Raw genomic sequence first — 14998 nt, forward strand, 5'->3', positions numbered from 1 at the left:
ATCTACCGGCATGGCTCCAAGTGTTGTGCCCAAATAGGTTTCGGCCCAACAGGGGCAGACGCTTCTTCTCCTCTCCCTTCCATGGCTGTCAGCTGAAAAGCCATGCCGGGAGATCGGTGCTCACAGCTGCCCCACTCGCCGTACTGATCACTTGCTATTAACTGTGTCCTACTCCTTCGACCCTTGTATGCTCCTCAGGTCCCCTGTCCTCCTTCTCTGCCCCCTCTGTTTCATTCTCTTCCTCCTCTGGCCACTGTCCTCCTCCTGCACCCTCCCTTGTCCCCCGCAGCCAGCTTCCCTCCTCTTCTCTGCTGCCTGCTGCTGGGGGGATCTGTCAGGATGGGGAGAATTGGACACAGTGAGTGTTTGCTACCGATTACTCCGGTGTCCTCTGATAACTGAGCATAGTAAACTGTGTTTACCTCTGTCTCCTGTCCATTCATCTTCAATGCTGAGGCTGCTAAGAAAGGGACTGGGGAATCTTTGTCCTCAGTCCCTTTCTCTGTCTCAAAGAGGAGATATCAAGGGTCTGTTTAGACCCCTGATATCTTACAAAAGTCCACCTACAGGGCTGATGCTGATGAAACATTGCAATAAAAATGAAATTGTAAAAAAAATGTAAAATAAAAACTACTGACACCACTCCCCCCTGCCCCACCAACACCACTGTCCACTGCCCCAACCTCCTCCACCAAAAAAGTATTGTGAAAAAAATAAAAACAAATAAATTGTAAAAAAATAAACACATGAAAATATCGACACTGTTCACTGCCCTACTGACCCTGTCCACTGAACCCCCCCACACACACACACACCCTTCCCCAGAAGCACTGTAAAAGAAATGTAAAAAAGTTATTTAAAAAAACAATAAGCATCAAAATTGTAAAAAATAATAGATATAATAATAAAAACAAAACACTACTGACACCATCCACATTTATCTTGCACACGGGCTCACTCATTTCATGATACGCCCCTGGTCTGAGGAATATGACAATAACAGGTACAGTGCTTCATGAAGGGAATTCAAAATGGCCCTAACAGGTTTCTGTCATTACTTTAAGAACTAATTCAGGCACGTATTTGTGCCAATGTCGATAAAATTACCAACGTGTGGGGCAAATTCAGGTAGTTCTTACTACAGTCACTTTAAGAACCTGTCACTATAGCAGCGACAAATTCCTAAATAATTATAGCCAATTCTCAAATTAGGAAACTAACAGTAAATAGGACCATCCCTGAGCTGGTATACAGAGGTATACCAGTATTTAGAGTGTCATGTCTGTGCTGGGAAGCTGTCATGTATGTGACAGCTTCCAAAACAGTGCTGTATCACATACCTCATTTAGCTGTCTGCAGGGAGAATCCCCAGCCAAAAATAAATTTAACCAAAAGGGCTGGAGATACAGGTGATGCCATTACCCAAGTATGGCAATGCCCATATTAGGGAAATTACATGTCCCTAGTGGGGCAAGGCCTGATGGGGAATTTCCCAGAATGTCAGCCATCACTCTCACTGAAATGCTATAATAAAATAAAGGAACTTAACTGCAAAGCTCTCATCAATTATGTTTCTTAGAGATAGAAAAAAATGTCAACTCCACATTATCCACCAAAATATACCCGGGTGTCATTCGTATAGTAACCAGGCAGCAGTTTCATAGCCGTGGTTACCAAACCCGGTGAGATGTAACTCTGAAATTTCAAGATTTCCAAGCAAGCTCCCTCTCAGTTACCACCCTGGCCCATATCCCACTAAAAGGAGAACATAGTCCTAAAAGAGCAAGGTGGGAGGACAATGGGCCTTTGAAGCGATTCCTAGTACAGTTAGCAGGTATTCCTACTGGCCCTAGCCGCTATACAGTTCCATGTGAATGTGGCTAGGACCTGATGAAGCACTGATGGAGTGCCCGGGCTAGATGGAAGTCTGGATGGTCATAACAGTCAACTAGTGACTAGCTCCTTCTGGATAACTTGACAACACAATAAAACACAGAGTTCTCTGGGCAATGGTTATCCTGCAGCCCAAAGTCCATGACACCTATGTTCAACCATTTTTTTTTTAGTTTTGGGTAAAGTGGAAAAGAGTTAAAATTCTAGTCAAGTTTTTATTTCTTTGTTTGGAGACTTTAGGAAGAATATTCTTCACTTCCTGTGATGCCTGTACAAGAAATGTGGAGCACTGATGTCACCAGAACAGGAGGGCCCATCAATAAAAACACTGTTGTTGTACTATCACTATTGATAATCATGCTATAAGACTGTTGTATGTGTCCTCATTTCCATTATAATGTATAATGTTTAATACAAATTTTCAAAGTAGCTTTAAACCACACCTCCAAACTATTTCATTAGTTGGACCCTAGATGTGCAAACTACTGACTACAATTGTTTTTCGTTGAAGTAATTAGTCTGTGGGTTCACTTACTTTTTCCTCCAGCACTGTGAATGTTTATTTGGTGTGTTCAATAAACCCATAAGAAATTAGAGCTGTTTATGTGTGATCAGCTTAAGTACATTATGTTTGTCTATTGTTGTGACTTGGATGAGGATCAGGTCACATTATACGGCAAATTACTGATAGTTGAAAACCAGTTAATTCTAAGGAGTTCACATACTTTTTCTTGCCACTGTATGTTTCTTTCAATGTCGATTTTCTTTATTCCTGCACCCATAAAACACATGCTGCCTTTAAGTTAATTTTCAATATTCATTTATTTAGGAATCAACAATACAAATGTTTTATATGGTGAATTTTAAAACTAATATTCAGAAAGAGAATCACTCTGCTTGTAATAAAAGCAGAGACATACCAATTCCTTAGAGAATGGGCTCTTTTTGGATGTTTCCTTAGAGCTACATATTAATATCAGCTTCATTTTACCATGTTTTAGCCACTGGCACTTTATAAATTGTAAATTTATACCTTTTTGAATGGATTCTTTTGCAGGTCCATCCCAGGACAACAACTTCTTTTCTATAAGCACAGTCACAGGAGCTTTCCAGCCACCTATCTTTGATACACCTGAGTGACAAGACCTCTTTCCTTTCAGCTGATTAAACTGGAATGCGCTGGACTTTTTCACCATAGCAACTGCGTAATGACATGTATCCGAATCTATAGAATATAATAAAGCTATGATTAATGGAATGCAACTTGACGTGGTTTACTAATCCTTAAAGTGGAAGTCCAGTCTATACCTAACTAAGCCAAAACCTGCTCCCACACCCTTCTAACTCCTATTCTATCTACCCTGTGAAATTAAGGTGTGTATAATTACCTATTATAAGAGTGATCCGGTCACGTGATCCCCCCAGCAGCCGGCTTCAGTGAAGAAGATAGGTCGCCAAGAATGGCTGCAGAGCCTGGGAGATAATGTCACCCATAACCTTCTTATTGGGCATCCATTGTTGGCTGTCTCACCTCTGCCGCTGCGATTTGATAATGTAACCAGACCAGATCACTCATCACTCCCCGAAACAGGTAAGTATACACCTCTTCCTTTCACAGGGTACATAGAATAGAGTTTAGAGGTGGAGGGAGCACAGTAGTGTATAATTGCTAAATATATGAACAAACATATAACACATAAGGTCTTTTACATGAAGCTGACCAATACTGTCCATCCACAAAAAAGATAATCTGAGAACATGATAAAGCTGTAAAATTAATTTGAATAATTTTTCCATGATTCCCAAGAAGAAACCCACTTATTTATACCTGGTGGAATTCAGTGAAACTCTCATCTGCACTGCTACTACGAAGCTACTACCAGCATAGGGTGATAGTGTAGTGATACAGAGTGGGAAAACTTTTTTTTTAATCTATCCATCCCCAGCACTGGCATGCCTAATGTAGATTTAGATCTTGTGATCCTAAGGCCAGAGAGACCTTATGTTAGAAGGGAGGCATCAGAAGAACTTGGTCTAGGGAAGAGTGCAGTATAATTCCAATATTGCTTGCAAGGCAATATCTTGCTTTTCTAAGCCCACATTCACCAAAGACCTCTCCTGAGTTGATCAAAATGATAATGTAAAGAAATATACCGTATTTATGACAAGGTTATGCAGAGAAGTTGTAAAACTGATTCTTACCATCTTTTTTACATGTAGCTGGTGTTTGTCCAGGTGGAGTTTTTGTGCCAGCAATCTCTTCACCAATTGCGTTAACACACCAGCAGTACCCGGTGCTTACATGACACTGCTGTGGTTGGTAATTGCCCTTTTCATCACACTGAGGAACAAAACGACCTAGCACTTTCTCGTCTCCTCCCAGAGCTTCCCGATGCTCCTTCAAGCATTTTGGCAATTCTGTTAACATATATAGGAAACATCAGAGATTACAGAGAACACACTCATAAGGGTTTAACTGTCCAGAAGCAGTAGCAGTGTAACAATGACATTGCTTTTTTGCTAAGAAAATATATTAAAATGTATCTAAACCCAACCACCTAAATCCTAAGTAGTGCACATGTCATATATAATGGTAAAAAACAAACAATTTTTGAATATGCACTGATTTAAATTAAATGCTAACAATGAAGTGTATCAACATGCATTTCCTTTGCTAGAGCGACAAGGCTTTTTGAGTTTAGCTGTAGCACTGTCACCCTTTTCTGTGTACTCCTGAGCTGGATTCCAAACAGTAATGCCAACGTGCAATGTACTGGCATGTTCTAGTTACCTGTAGTTGTACATAGGTATATAGTTACCATAAAAAAATGGTGATGTATAGCCACTGCTAGAATGTGTCCTCATCCATTTAATTCCTAGTTACTATCATCTATATATACTATCGCCTATTTCATTGGCTAAAAAATAAAAAATGTAATCCAATTTTACTCAGCACTTTATTAAACTGAGTGTTCTTTTGTAAGAGTTTAGTTCTTCTTAACCATTTGTAGGCCCCCATTTACACCTGAGCATTTTGCAGCTTGAAGTTCCAAAATGCTTAACATCAAATTCTTTTGATTATGCCTTTTCGCACATGAGCATAGAGTAGCTTAAAGCTTGTAGCTCAAAAAAGTACATGAGCTTCTTATGCGTTCCAAGGTTTACGCTTCAGGAGTTTTTGGCTCCAGTAGACTCTATTGGGAATGACCAAAATGCACAAAACTGTGCAAAAACATGTACAGTTTTCTTCCTAGTGTAGCTCCAACACCTGGAAGAAAATTAAAAAAAATGAAAAGAAGAGGGGCGCACTGACCTAGTGCATTACCACTAAAAACATTTATTAAAATAGTAAAATGTATAAAATATACTCACAAAACAGGTGTGAATATTACACAAATCAACATAATCAATATGAAATCTCCAAGGTAGCCAAGGCACTGTAATATTCACACCTGTTTTGTGAGTATATTTTATACATTTTACTATTTTAATAAATGTTTTTAGTGGTAATGCACTAGGTCAGTGCGCCCCTCTTTCTTTCATTTTCTTCCAGTTTGTATTGGATACCCTTGGTCCTGAGGTGGCAGCAAGACCATAAGTCATACCCATCCAAGCTCGTTGGAAACATTCCTTTTTCCTCCATTATACTACACTTGAGCGCAGGAGAATCGGACTAGCTCCAAAACCTGCCATGACACTGTTCTGGTTGGTAATTGTCCTTTTCATCACACTGAGGAACAAAACGACCTATCGCTTTCTCGTCTCCTCTCTGAGCTTCCTGACTCTTCTTCAAGCATTTTGGCAAGTCTGTCAACATATACAGGAAAGAACAGAGATTACAGAGAATACATTCTTAAAGTGGTTGTAAACCCACTTGAAAGACTTTTACCTATAGGTAAGCCTATATTAAGGCTTACCTATAGGTACTATAAATATCTCCTAAACATGCACCGTTTAGGAGATATTTACAGTGCATGCAGCCCATGACGTCATCGGCACATGCGCTCTGAAGGAACGGCCACCCGTTCCATTCCTTCTGAGCCCTGTCCAGTGAACGGCGGCTCCCGCACGCATGCGCGGGATTGATGTAATCGTGCCTCCAACCTAGGAGGGTGCTACATAAAAAATACTGAATTTTCTTTTTAAAAAAGGCGTTTTTCTTAGTTTTTGTTACGAAATCTTGCAAATAAGTAATCTTTCTTTATAAATGTAGGCCAAAAAGTATTCTCTTACCCTTTTTGGTAAAAAATAATCCAAATCAGTATATATTTAGTCTTAGTTAAAGTTAAAGAATCTACAAACCATGGTATATATATATTTGAAAATTGATCAATCCTGAGGTACTGTACTGACGGCCTATCTTTTTTCTTGAGGCCCTAAAATTCCAGGACAGTACAAATACCCCCCAAATGACCCCTTTTTGTAAAGTAGACAGGGTATGTATCAAGAGGCATGGTGAGAAAATGTGCAACAAATCAGTTCTACACTACCTCTTTAATGCTGCCCAATCGTTTATTGCACTGCGTTGGAGAGACCTCCTTCTATCTCCCTTTGGCTCTCGAAAATTGAGAAGGTTAACAAGATGGAAAACCTGTTACTTTCTCTTTAAAACAGGTATGAGGCTTACTCCAAAACCTGGGTCCATTGGAACATATTTACATTCTTAGAAGAAGGGAAGGCCCTCTTTGCATCCTGAGAGTGCTTTACTAAAGGCAAATCCACTGTGCACTACAAGTGCACTGCAAGAGCACTTGGAAGTGCTCTGCAAGTGCACTTGGAAGTGCAGTCACTGTAGATCAGAGGGGGACATGCAAGGCAAATAAAAAACAGCATTTTTGCTTGCACATGACTGGATGATGGAAATCAGCAGAGCTTCCCCTCATTTCACATCTCTCCCTCAGATCTACAGCTACTGCACTTCTACATGCACATGCAGTGCACAGTGGATTTGTCTTTAGTAAATCAATCCCACTGTAAACGAATGTCCCTCCTTTGGTGCTCTTCACCCCTCTACCAACAATTCCACCATTCTCTCCCCCCGCCCCACCCCTCCCCTCTTTCCTTTTTTTTTTCTTCCCCATGTTAGGGCACCATCTTCAACAGAGGTGCTCGAAGTCCTGGCATCCCTACCAATACTTTACATGGCCGCAAGAAATCGCACACGCATGCGCACTGGCAAGCAGGTGTGTGCACGGATGTGCACGCCACCTGCTTAGTTTGGCACCAAACGACCTTCATAAGGAAGTGTCTGTCATTATCTGCAGTTTCTGGTTGATCTTCTGCTCTTCCAGTACATTATTGCTGTGATTCCCTTCTTCTGGTGATTTCCACCTGTTTGCAGACTCCACTCCAGCACATCTGCTATACTCCTGAGTTCCCCTGCAAGCAGTCCTGCAGGCAACCCGTGCTCTTTTGTGCCTGGTCCTTCCTGTTTTACCTTCGGTGGAGTCTGGAACTTAATCTCAAGGTAAGCCCTTTCTCCATTGGCCTCCATCACCAGGTACGTGATAGTATCAACCAGCAACATGTCTGAGGCTGAGAGAAGTGCTTCTGCATTAGAGGCTCTATGCCATCAAATGACGACCCTTACACAAGCAGTGTAGAGAATCTGCTCCGGTGGCCACTGCAGAACCAAACCCAGCTACTAGCTCTTCCTTCCTCTTTTTCATGGCTGTTTTATAGAACAGCCACTGCTGAGTCTGCCCTTCATGCCCTGCTACAAGGCCAATCACCCATGGAAGGTTAAATTGTGGAGTTCTGTAGGTTGTCAGCTGATATCAGGTGGAATGGAATTATGCAGCCTTGAAATACCAGTTTCATTAAGACTTGTCTGAGACCCTTAAGGACGAGTTTGCCAGGATCGAAGCTCCCGCCTCCCTAGAAAGTCTCATTTAAGTCTGGATCGACAGCTGCGGGAGCGACACTCTGAACATTCTCAGACCTTCCAGCCCACATGGGTATTGCCAAAATTTCCAGGACCAACAGTTCCTGTCTCTGTTCCTCAGCCTACCAAAGTTTCTGATGAGGAACCCATGCAAATTGGTTTTCTCGAACCCGCTCTGACTCCTGAAGAGAGACGACAAAGTAACCTATGCCTTTACTGCAGAGCTATGGGCCATTTTCTATGCAACTGTCCGGCTCGTCCAAGTAAGTCCAATCAACCGTACCCTTCATACCTCCAGTTATCTGGGATTCTATCCACCCAAGTCATTCTTTCCATCTCATTGTAGGTGGCTGGAAAGGAACTCAAGCTGCGGGAAATCGTTGACTCTGGAGCCTGCAGCTGCTTTATAGACATTAACTTTGCCAAGGACTTACAGTATGTATTTCTCTTAACCTAAAAAAAAAAAAGCAAAGACTTGACATGCATTTAGCTGACGGCACTACTCTAAACCCAAGACCTGTTACTCAGGAGACCATTCCTATCCTAGCAACCAGGAAACCAGGAATGCCTTTGTTTTGACGTCATCGGGTTTCCTATATTGCCAGCCATTCTAGAAATACCCTGCCCTGGTTGCAGTCCCACAAACCACAAATTAACTGTCCCAAGGGAGAGATCACCTTCTCATCCAACTACTGTCACCAACACTGTGGTGAACCTAGGCCCATCAATTCTCCTGTGTGTCTCTCCATGTGCTCTGGATGACAAGGATACTTTGACAAACAGTACATGACTGGCTCTTGAAGTGTGATTTATGCACCATAGCAGCACTTCAGAAGAGGGAAGCACACTCTATAGGCAAAACAAAGCAGAGAGGAAGCTGATTCTAAGTGCAGTAATAAAACACTCTAATGACAAGGAAGGTTTAAAAACACTTACAAGTTGGAAGTGAAAAATAGGCATATTAACTAATCCATAATATCCAGCGGGATGCCTCCTGGGAGTAAAGACAGCTGCAGGTGGAAATTCCAACCGACCAGAGGTGGGAAACACTGTTTCTCTGATCCAAGATGGAAAGCCATGCTGTTAGGACCAGCATGGAATCCAGGCAACCGGAAGTGACGTCAGAGTGGGGTTTGAAGAAGGAGCGACTAGGCATGCTCCAAAACATGTCCCGCCCACTCTGACGTCACGTCCGGTTGCCTGGATTCCATGCTGGTCCTGACAGCACGGCTCTCCATCTTGGATCAGAGACACAGGGTTTCCCACTGCCGGTCAGTTGGAATTTCCACCTGCAGCTGTCTACTCCCAGGAGGAATCCAGCTGAACATTATGGATTCATTGATATGCCTATTTTTTACTTCCATCTTGTTAGTGTTTTTAACCTTTCCTTGTTATTAAAGTGTTTTATTATTGCACTTAGAAGCACCTTCGTCTCTGCAATGTTTTAAAAGCCCCTGCAGCTAATCAGTTTAGAGTTAACCATGGGTAATGGGCCTAGAATTTTTACTCTCTTTCCCTTGCGTGCAGTACTAGTTAACATGTGTACTGCAGTCAACGTTTTCAACGCATTCATTTACATTTGTATGTGTGTGAATGTGGGGGTGGGAGGAGGCCCAAACAATTTTTAATAAAGGATTAGAAGTGCTTTGAAGTACCTTTTCCATGTTTTAAATTTTTTTTCCTTACTAATCTTTTTTTCTTTTTAATGACTTAGGGGACAAAAAGTTCCCTATGTCATGCATTTTTGGTGATAGCTTCTCTTTAACCACTTTACCCCCGAAAGATTTTGCTGCTCAATGACTAAGCCACTTTTTCCAACTTGGCACTGCGCGAATTTAACTGACAATTGCGCGGTCATGCAATGCTGTATCCAAACAAAATTTATGACCTTTTTTTTCCCACAAACATAGCTTTCTTTTGGTTGTATTTGATCACCTCTGCGATTTTTATTTTTTGCGATATTAATAAAAAAAGAGCGACAAATATTGTTTTTTTTTTCAAAATTGTCGCTCTTTTTTTCAAAAATTAAAAAATGCACAGGTGATCAAATACCACCAAAAGAAAGCTTGATTTGTGGGGAAAAAAAAGGACATCAATTTTATTTTGGTACAGCGTCGCATGACCGCGCAGTTGTCCGTTAAAATAACGCAGTGCTGAATTGCAAAATATGGCCTGGTTAGGAAGGGGGTAAAATCTTCCAGTCTTAAAGTGGATAAAAATCCGCTCATTGAGAATTTTTTTGTAGAAGACATGTAGCTAAATACATTTTGGCCTAAATATATGACAAAAATTTAATATATTGGATATTTTTTAACAGTGTAAGTTGAAAATATCCATTTTTCACATTCTGATATATAACATTCCCAAAATAAAAATTAAAAATCAAAATTTTTTAACATTTTAGGCCAGTTTGTTTTCTGCTACATAGTTTTGGTAAAAAAAAAAATCGCAATAAGTGTATTTTGATTGGTTTGTGCAAACATTATCGCGTTTACTAACTACGGGAAAGATTTGTCATTTTTATTGTTTTTTTTTTTACTAGTAATGGCAGCGATCTGCGATTTTTTTTGCGGGACTGTGACATTGCGGCAGACAGATCGGACCCCTAACTGACATTTTTGACACTTTTGGGGGGACCAGTGACATTACTACAGTGATCAGTTGTAAAAATATGCACTGATACTGTAATAATGACACTGACAGGGAAGGGGTTAACACTGTTGGTGATCAAGGGGTTAAATGTATGCCTCATGCTTACTGACGTGTGTGGGGGGAGGGGCTTCTGTGACAGAGATCGCAGGTTCAGCTATGCTGAATCCTGTGATCGCTCCCTGTCTGTCACAGAGAAGATCCGCCTGCTTTGTTCACACAAGCGGGCGGATCTTCTCACAATTTCCCCGACGATTAGGGAAGAGAGATGGCAATCGCCGCCTCTCCTCCTCTGGCCCAATTCCCGCTATGTCTCAACACAGCGGGAGCGAGCCTCCAGCGCCGCACGCGCCGCCTAGATCACTAGGGGTCCAGCGACGTAGGTCTACGTCGCTGGACCCAGGGGAGCCACTGTGAGCAGTCCTAAAGTGGTTAATGGCACATCAGGGGTCTAAAAGACCCCTAATGTTTAACCTGTCTTCCAACTAAACTAATGTTTTTTTGGTTGAACTAGATGGTCTTTTTTTCAACCAGACTATTCAACTATGTAATGGAGTATCTAACTATGTAATGGAGTGCACATAAAACTCCTTTAGTTTCCTCTCCACCCAAACTGACTAGGGACAGTGATACTGGGACCCGGGGTTACGTTTTACGCCTCGCTTCTGGGTCATTAGCAAGAAGAGGGAGGACTGGAGGGGAGTGGGACCAGCAGTAACCAGGGTGCGTGGAAGCTATATAACTGCTGGATTGCTTTAATCTGACAGCCAAAAGTCGGCCTGGCAGATTTACGCACACTCACTGGTAAAACACCCCGCCGCCACCAACATACTAGATGCATCAGTGGCAGTAAAAGGGTTAATAGCACTGTAATCCAACACATAATCTTGAACAGAAGAGGCTCAATCCCTTAAAAAATAAATTGTATCTATTTTGCACAACTGTCACAAACCTACGGAAAAATCGGACATTGGGTGTTCGTGGTGCCCAAACACTGTAACCTTAATTCTTGGACCCTTGTAAAAAAAATGACAACCTTTGCAACTTTACTATAATTACTGTTACAGCATCTATGGCCCCATTTCTTAAGGTGATGGTAGCAGGCCTACAGCAATGGCATAAGGTGTTAACAGTGGTAGGTAGAAGGATGTGCTTACGACAGCTGGGAGTGCTCATGGAGACCAAACATGGCAATGGAATTAGCATCTGAGATTTTTTTTAAAGCAAAGTATTGCCAAAGCTTTTTTACTCCGGATGCAGCAAAAATAAAAAAATCTGTAAGTGTGGCAGGATCTCTCACAAAATCAATCAGCAGCATCTGCATCGGGGGCTTGGTAGCTGCTTCTGATCCAGGACTAATTAATTTTTAAATATGTCAAGCGATAAACTGTGTCTGTGGACAGATGCACTTTTTTTTTCTGTCAGCCTCCTGTAGCACCGAATGCACATTCAGAGTACACGCTGGCTGCAGGTCAGCACAGCAGCTCAAATGTATTATGGGCAAGTTCTGACCATGGGTCCATCCTTTTGACCTAGTAGTCCAAAGGGTCATCCATTCAGAGGCTCTCTTTATCCACTCTTGATCCCAGATAATCAGCCACCATATGATGCAGATGTTGCCGACAGATGTTTGCAGCAGATAGCCCTGGGCGCTAAGTACCTAAAAAAGGTTTAAGGCTCCATGCATACTAGCTTATTTTTAAACTTCTAGCAGTTCCTAGCAGCTACTTTGAGTGCTTTCTGCCCCTAGAAGCAAATAGTGTTATCCTATGTGTCCATGCCAACTATTGTAGGCTACAAACATTTTTCAAGCTTTAGCTTCTAGGAGCAGAAAAAAAAAACACTTTTTTTTGCATTTTTGGGAGCAATTTGCCAGCAATAAAAAGCTAAGAGCTTCTAGAAGCTACTAAACGCTATTAACCAATGCTAAGCAATGGTTTACAGTAATTTTTTTCTCTTAGCCAATGGCCCATCAGCGTCCTTAACAATCAGTGTATAGGTGGTTGTTAAGGAGCAGGCCGGCAAGTCGGCCACCGCATCCTTAACAACAACTCACTTATCAGCTGTCAGCAGGGTACCCCAATGAATGTAAGCAAAACAATTACCGGCAATAAAAATTGAGAAAAAACCCAGTGTGGGGGTCTCCCCCAATTCATACCAGGCCCTTTAGAGTCTGGTACAGATTTTGAGGGGAACCCCATGCCAAAATTAAAAATGGTTTGGAAGTCCCCCCTCAAAATCCATACCAGACCTTTATCCGGGCATGCAGCCCGGCAGTCCAGCAAAGGGGAGGGATGATCGAGTGCCCCCATCCCCTGGAACCATACCAGCCCACATGCCCTCAACATGGGGGGTGCTTTGGAGTAGGGAGCCAGCAGCCTGCATTCATCATTATTGATGATGGATCTACACTGGGGGAAATTGTTTTTTTTTTTATAATAAAGTCAAAACTCTCTGTAGGTTTTTATTTACTTTTTGACACTTTTTTGGTGAATGAGTAGGGATACTATGTACCCCTTCTCATTCACATGGGGGGTGGGATCCAGGGGCCTCTTGTTAAAGGGGGCTTCCAGATTCTGATAAGTCAGCCCCGTACCCTCACAACTACTGGGCCAGGGTTGTGGGTAAGAGGCCCTTGTCCTCATCAACTTGGGGACAAGGTGCTTTAGGGGGGAGCCCCTTACCCCAAACCCCCCCCGACATGTTGATTGCATGTGGCCTGGTATGGTTCGGGGGGGCACTGACTTGTCTCCCCCTTTCCTGGCTTGCCGGGCTGCATGCTTGGATAAGGGTCTGGTATGGAATTCAGGGGGGGGGGGCCCATGGCAGACCTAAGGGTCTGATATGGATTTGGGTCTGGGACCCCACATATTTTTTTTCTTATTTCTGAAGTGGGGTTTCCCTTAAAATCTGTACCAGACCCAAAGGGGCCTGGTATTGATTGGGAGGGGGGGGGGACCCATTCTTTTTTTTTCTCAATTGTAGTGATGAGCGGAACACCCCCATGTTCGGTTCACACCGGAACACCGTGAATAGGTGAAAAGTTTGTTCGAACAAACTAACTCCATTGAAGTCTGTGGGACTCGAATGTCAAAAATCAAACAGCCTCATTTGAAGGCTTGAATGCAAGTTATTGCCCAAAAAAAGTGTATGGGGGTCCATGTATTGACCTGGGGAACATGTAGCAATGCAAACATTTTTTTTAAAAACGATAGTTTTTAAAGGAGCAGTGATTTACTGCTTTTAATGAGGCTTAAAGTGAAACTATAAAAATGAAAAATTCCTTCAAATATTGTGCCTGGGGGGTCTTCTTAATGTGCCTGTAAAGTAGCGCATCTGTACGATGTATGTAGCCTGCTGCAGCAATACTGACATTTCTAAAGGAAAAAATGTCATATACAAATATACATACAAATTTCAAATCGCATGTACTTGTCATACAGGTGCAGATAAATAGGGCCTTGGTTGTTGGTGGTGCCTGAACACCGTAACCCCTCTCAGTTACTCTTGCTGGGCACGGGAACGGTCCCTGCTGCTAAAAATTCCATACAAATTTTGAAATCGTATGTACTGGTCATACAGGTGCAGAAAAATTGGGCCTTTGGTTGTTGGTGGTGCTTGAACACTGCAACCCCTAGCAGTTACTCTTGCTGGGCCCAGGAATGGGCCCTGCTGCTAAAAATTACATAACATTTTGAAATCGCATGTACTTGTCTTACAGGTCCAAAAAAATTGGGCCTTGGTTGTTGGTGGTGCCGGAACGCCACAACCTCTCGCAGTTACTCTTTCTGGGCGCAGGAACGGGCCCTGCTGCTAAAAATTCCCTACAAATTTGAATACAGGTGCAGAAAAATTGGACCTTGGTTGTTGGTGGTGCCTGAACATCGCAACCCCTCGCAGTTACTCTTGCTGGGTGCAGGAAGGGGAAATGCTGGTAAGAATTTCATACAAATTTGAAATCACATGTACTTACCATACTAGTGCCAGAAATTGGGCCTTTGGTGTTGGTTGTGCCTGAACAGTGTAACCCCTTACAGTTACTCTTGCTGGGCACAGGACACAGGGACAGGGCCTGCTGTTAAAAATTACATGCAAAATCTAAATTGTATGCCCCTGTCATACAAGTGCAGAAACATTAGGCCTTGGGGGTTGGTGGTGACCTAAACCAAAAACATTGTTGGAAGCTTGCAGAATCAAGGTTGAGGAATAGGATAGGCAGCATATGCAGTCTTCAAAGGATGGCAGACCCCTAAAAAATTCAATCAGTTACATCAGCATCAGGTGCTTGATAGTTACTCTTGATCCAGGACTGATTCATTTTGATAAAAGTAAGCTGGTCAACAGAGTCTGTGGACAGACTCACTCTTTTGTCTGTCACAAAACCTCCAGCAGCACTGAACGTCAGTTCGGAAAACATGCTGGAACAGGACAGGCCAGTAGCTCCAATGCATATTGAGCAAGTTCTGGCCAGTAGTCCATCCTCAAGACCCAGTAACCCAGTGGATGCTCAGTTGGAAAGGTCTCCAAGTCTGCTCTTGCCCCTAGATAATCATGCACCGTATGATGGAGATG

At 42.5% G+C, this 14998-nt stretch overlaps 1 protein-coding gene across 23 annotated transcripts in view; it reads right to left on the reverse strand.

Moving 5' to 3' along the window:
* Positions 1 to 14998, reverse strand: part of LOC309549656 (thyroglobulin-like) — a 330286-nt gene that overhangs the window by 38618 nt on the left and 276670 nt on the right. For 19 of the 23 annotated variants that reach the window (XM_082250044.1, XM_082250039.1, XM_082250054.1 and 16 more), the window contains 2 exons: positions 4096 to 4311; positions 2927 to 3118 (listed from right to left, as the gene is read on the reverse strand). In XM_082250044.1, coding sequence (XP_082106170.1) covers positions 2927 to 3118; positions 4096 to 4311 — 408 coding nt within the window. The remainder of the gene's footprint in view (positions 1 to 2926; positions 3119 to 4095; positions 4312 to 14998) is intronic. The other 4 variants (XM_082250047.1, XM_082250056.1, XM_082250049.1 and 1 more) reach the window with 2 other exon arrangements.

Source organism: Pelophylax lessonae (genome assembly GCF_965119305.1).
Source record: "Pelophylax lessonae genome assembly, chromosome: 3".
Lineage (NCBI taxonomy): Eukaryota > Metazoa > Chordata > Amphibia > Anura > Ranidae > Pelophylax > Pelophylax lessonae.